This window comes from Panulirus ornatus, chromosome 4, assembly GCF_036320965.1.
Source record: "Panulirus ornatus isolate Po-2019 chromosome 4, ASM3632096v1, whole genome shotgun sequence".
Lineage (NCBI taxonomy): Eukaryota > Metazoa > Arthropoda > Malacostraca > Decapoda > Palinuridae > Panulirus > Panulirus ornatus.
Genome location: NC_092227.1, coordinates 39,564,286 through 39,570,285, shown reverse-complemented (window position 1 = coordinate 39,570,285; position 6,000 = coordinate 39,564,286). Strand labels below are relative to the sequence as shown.

General features: G+C 38.9%; 1 protein-coding gene across 1 annotated transcript in view; it reads left to right on the top strand.

Annotated features, from left to right (window-relative positions):
• Nucleotides 1-6,000, top strand: part of mei-9 (DNA repair endonuclease XPF mei-9) — a 739,294-nt gene that overhangs the window by 205,924 nt on the left and 527,370 nt on the right. Inside the window, exon 6 of the mRNA XM_071694005.1 lies at nucleotides 3,473-3,555. Coding sequence (XP_071550106.1) covers nucleotides 3,473-3,555 — 83 coding nt within the window. The remainder of the gene's footprint in view (nucleotides 1-3,472; nucleotides 3,556-6,000) is intronic.

Sequence of the window (6,000 nt, the reverse complement as noted above, 5' to 3'; positions counted from 1 at the left end):
TGTCGTAGAAGGCGACTAAAAGGGGAGGGAGCGGGGGGGCTGGAAATCCTCCCCTCTCGTTTTTTTTTTTTTAATTTTCCAAAAGAAGGAACAGAGGGGGCCAGGTGAGGATATTCCAAAAAAGGCCCAGTCCTCTGTTCTTAACGCTACCTCGCAAACGCGGGAAATGGCAAATAGTTTAAAAGAAAGAATATATATATATATATATATATATATATATATATATATATATATACAGACATATACATATATACATGTGTACATGATTCATACTTGCTGCCTTTATTCATTCACGTCGCCACCCTGCCACACATGAAATGACAACCCCCTTCCCCACATACGTGCGAGGTATCGCTAGGAAAAGACATCAAAGGCCACATTCGTTCACACTCAATCTCTGGCTGTCATGTATAATGCACCAAAAGCACAACTCCCTTTCCACAACCAGGCCCCACAAAACTTTCCATGGTTTACCCCAGATGCTTCACATGCCCTGGTTCAATCCATTGACAGCACGTCGACCCCGGTATACCACATCGCTCCAATTCACTCTATTCCTTGCACGCCTTTCACCCTTCTGTATGTTCAGGCCCTGATCGTTCAAAATCTTTTTCACTCCATCTTTCCACCTCCAGTGTGGTCTCCCATTTCTTGTTCCCTCCACCTCTGACACATATATCCTCTATGTCAATCTTTCCTCACTCATTCTCTAAATGTGACCAAACCATTTTAATACACCCTCTTCTGCTCTCTCAACCACACTCTTTTTATTACCACACATCTCTTTTACCCTTTCATTACTTACTCGATCAAACCACCTCACACCACATATTGTCCTCAAACATCTCATATCCAACACATCCACCCTCCTCTGCTCAACTTTATCTATAGGACACGCCTCACAACCATATAACATTGTTGGAACCACTATTCCTTCAAACATAACCATTTTTGCTTTCCGAGATAATGTTCTCGCCTTCCACACATTTTTCAACACTCCCAGAACTTTCACCCCCTCCCCCACCCTGTGACTCACTTCTGCTTCTATGGTTCCATCCACTGCCAAATCCACTCCCAGATATCTAAAACACTTTACTTCCTCCAGTTTTTCTCCATTCAAACTTACCTCCCAATTGACTTGTCCCTCAACCCTACTGTACCTAATGACCTTGCTCTTGTTCACATTTACTCTCAGCTTTCTTCTTTTACACACTTTACCAAACTCAGTCCCCAGCTTCTGCAGTTTCTCATCCAAATCAGCCACCAGCACTGTATCATCAGCAAACAACAACTGGCTCACTTCCCAAGCCCTTTCATGTACAACAGACTGCATACTTGCCCCTCTCTCCAAAACCCTTGCATTCACCTCCCTAACATTCCCATCCATAAACAAATCAAACAACCATTGAGACATCACACAACCCCAACATCACGCACCCCAACGCAAACCAACTTTCACGGAGAACCAATCACTTTCCTCTCTTCCTACTCATGCACATGCCTTACATCCTCGATAAAAACTTTTCACTGCTTCTAACAACTTTCCTCCCACACCAAATATTAATACCTTCCACAGAACATCTCTATCAACTCTATCTTATGCCTTCTCCAGATCCATAAATGCTACATACAAATCCATTAGGTTTTCTAAGTATTTCTCACATACATTCTTCAGAGAAAACACCTGATCCATACATCCTCTACCACCTCTGAAGCCACCCTGCTCTTCCCCGACACATGGATAGCATTGATGGTGAATAGAATGAATGTATGTAGAAATATTCTAGTAGGCACACAAAATTCATTACCTCTGTAAATGTTACTGTATAGTTAGAATGTGATGTGAAATGTTCCAGATCTTTACTGTCAAGGTACACCAAAATCCTCCTTCATCCCGGAATGATGTTCATGGAAATCAAGCACTGCTAAAATGAAATGTGATTTACTTGACCACACAAAAGCCAAGTGGAAGGATGGTAGAGTCATGCTGATCACTTGCCTCCTCATTGTTACTGAAATCACTTTTTCAGTCACTTATTTCTTAAATTTTTTCGTTATTCTTCTCTTTTTCCTCATGCCTTCTCTTTACTTAAGTCATCCAGTTGACTACCGATTTTCTGTAGTTCTGTGCTCACAACCTGAGAGTTCAGAAGATATGCTTCTGCTTTATTGATTGTAATGGTACTGAGGAGGACAGAACTTTTTCTTGCATCTGGTGGCCTACAAAAGAGACGTATGTAAAGTGCTATTATCACCATTAATTAGCTAGCAACTTAAAAGTAGAAGTTGAAATTCACATGATTTTAACTGCCATCCTCTTGGAAAACATCATTTAAGGCTAATTATATAAATGACATCGCTTCAAGAGATGAAGATGTTTGTCCCTCTGTTGAGTAGATCTTCCTTTCTTGTAAAGGACTTTCATTGTTAGAGAAAATGAAGGTTTATGAAAAGTATGGTTTTTGTTAGACTCTTTATTTGCTCTTATTCATTGCCTGGCCCACTTACCCCCATAGAGATAACTTTTATTGCCCAAGATGGCAGTTGAGAGTAGGTTTCTGATGTCATATCTGGCAACACTAGGGAGATAAAGTACAGCTTAGTGTGTGATTACAGTATTACTTTTAAGATTTCTCAGGCTGCCCATAGGAAACATTGTACATTTTGGGTATCCCATATCTGAAATGCCTGGGATCAGAAGTGTTTTGGATTTTGGAATATTTGCATACACGTAATGAGATATCTTTTGGATGAGACCCAAGTATGAACACAAAATCGATTTATATTTCATATACACCTTCTAGACATAAGCTGAAGGTGATTTATTCAAAATTTTTAATGATTTTGCACATCAAACGAAGTTTGTGTAACACTGGACCATCAGAAAGTTAAGATGTCACAACCTCAGCCATCCATGTTGGTTGTTTGACATCACCATTTTACATGCTACTGATAAGCAATCATTTTCTTACACTTATTCAGACATAAGTACCTAACAGTAGAGGGCTATGAAATACCATTAATACAGTTGAAAAATAATGTGTTGTAGAATTTTCCATTTGTACTGCCATGTTGCTGCTCAAAACATTTCCGATTTTGGAGCCTTTCGGATTTCAGATTTTCAAATTCGGGCTGCTCAACCTGCAGTTACATTTTTTGTTTGTATTAAAGGACTGTGGCCTCATTGGTTGTGTACATCTCTCCCACGCCCAGTAGATTGTGATGGCTTCAAGAGTACTACATAATGGCAAATGAGGAGTCTAACTGATAGTCAAAGCTCGGAGCTTTTGTACTCTATTTTTTTTCTCATGTATGATGTAAATATTTCTTTGAACTTCTCCATTTCACTTTTTCTCTTGACTGGAATGTGATCACTAAGTAATCATACTGTATAATAGAATTTTGCAATTCATTTTACGTAATTATAGATATCCAGGATTGAGATATGTTTTTCATATATCTTCCCCTGCAGGTGTGATTGTATGGAAAGCTCATAAGATTCTCGAGTCTTGCCAAGAGGCTTTCATCCTTAGATTGTATCGGCTGAAGAACAAGGTACTGACATTTCATTGAACACAAGTTTATTCAACACATAGTTAGCATATTTCCATTGCAAGTTTTGCTTTGAAAATCCTTTATGAAAAGAGACTTAGATAGTAGAATTTCACCATGCATGACAGTGCAGCAGGTGGTGACTGAAGAGGTTTAGAGATAAAGAGAAAACAAAGGGGAATGTAAAGAGGTTGAAAAAGAATCCGTAAAGATGACAAGAAGATATGAAAATGAAGAGGAATATGGAAATGGGAGTACAGCTGATTTTATGATTTAATGAGAAAGAGTTATTTTGGAATGGAATTGCTGTTAGTGAAAGGATATTAAATACCCTGTGTGAAAGTCAAGCACTATATGATTGTGAATTAGAACCTAGGAAAATATGTATATCTCTCAGGCTTTATTAAAGAGGAAGAATATGAAGCAGAAGTTAAGGGATTGAGTAGTTTATAGTGTTGCCTGCTGATTTTTCCTTTTTGTAGTGCTTTAAAGCTTTCAGACCATGCTAGGATAATTTGTAGCTTGTTACTGTTTGGACTATTACTGTGAAGCCCTTATGCGTAGTATGATTAATAACCTGGGTCCCTATTTGGACCATGAGTTATGATGATCATGCCTTGCTTGGAAAGCTTGGAAATGATTATTGATGAGTAGAATACTTCTGGATGTTAGCAGATTTGATTCCAGTTGCCCAGTTATAGGGGCAAGGTCCCACATTGCTTAGAAAGTGGCTAGAGATCCCAGCCAAAGCCAGTGGTAACTGTCCATGCAAGTGACCAGGAACTAGTACAAATGCAAAACTACAGGGTACTTGTGGGTTAGCTCGCAAGGTTAAAAGAACTCATATGTAATAGGTGTATTTATTTTCTGCAATAGACTAGCCAGTATTTATAAACACTTAAAATGAATACAAGAAAAAATAGATAGAACCAAAGCTGGAATTTATCAGTTACTCTGATAAGACACACAATTTAAGCAACCTCAGGTAATCAGAAAGTATGCATTGAGTCTAGATAAAAAGAAAGTCATGCCACCACTGGATGATAGCAATAAAGGAAAAGGAACATGAGATTATGCTCTAAAGCACTAGTATTATAGTTATTTAGTATGAATGTGTATTGGAATACAAGTCTTAGTTCAACACTGGGAATACTTAAAGATCAGAATAATTCACCGATGAATGAGAAGGGAAATAATGGGCACGTTTGGAGTGAGATATTCCTCATTGAGACTGTACCCTTTGTTGTCCAATAACAATACAGGTTGAACCTCTTTAATCCAGCAACCCTGGGACCTGGCCTTTATCGGACCACTCAAAATGCAGGAAAACAGAAATGGACCCTTAAGGGATCCCCCTATGTAAACATATTTCTGACTCTTAGTCTTGCCAGCTCATTGCACATACATATTGCTGTGTTATTAAAGGTAGGACAAAGCTTAGTATAGGGAATTATATAACCATTAGATCTTTCAAACAGGGATTTTATTGTTGCATCACTTTACATCAAAAGTATCTCCAAATGGAGACTCCTCTGTATCTTGGGCAAGGTTTTTGTGGCATGTGGCACTAATACAGGGCAGATTCATTAGCATTATGCACTTGTTCTGGGGCTAAGTTTTCCGCTGCCACTAACTGTGAAAATTCATCCACAAACTTTGTCGTAGCTTTGTAACAAGTAGTTAATGTAACGAATGACCATAGGTTGGGAGTTGACTATGGTCAACTTTTGTTACTATTTTTGTTTTATTGTTATTGTCAAGGCAGCCAGCCCACAATGCATCAGTCCTAGCCAGGCAGCCAGCATTTACATTCTCTAGTCATTCATGTACTCCTGTTGGTTGTGTAATAGAGAACTGGAATTTTTATTGATTCTTTTAATACAAACTTATACTGCAAGCTTTTACATCAGCTCTACACTTTTCTTCACACACGCTATGTGCTGAAATTTCTTATATATATATATATATATATATATATATATATATATATATATATATATATATATATATATATATATATTTTTATATTATACTTTGTCGCTGTCTCCCGCGTTTGCGAGGTCGCGCAAGGAAACAGACGAAAGAAATGCCCCCCCCCCCCCCCCCCATACACATGTATATACATACATCCACACACGCAAATATACATACCTACACAACTTTCCATGGTTTACCCCAGACGCTTCACATGCCTTGATTCAATCCACTGACAGCACGTCAACCCCGGTATACCACATCGCTCCAATTCACTCTATTCCTTGCCCTCCTTTCACCCTCCTGCATGTTCAGGCCCCGATCACACAAAATCTTTTTCACTCCATCTTTCCACCTCCAATTTGGTCTCCCTCTTCTCCTCGTTCCCTCCACCTCCGACACATATATCCTCTTGGTCAATCTTTCCTCACTCATTCTCTCCATGTGCCCAAACCACTTCAAAACACCCTCTTC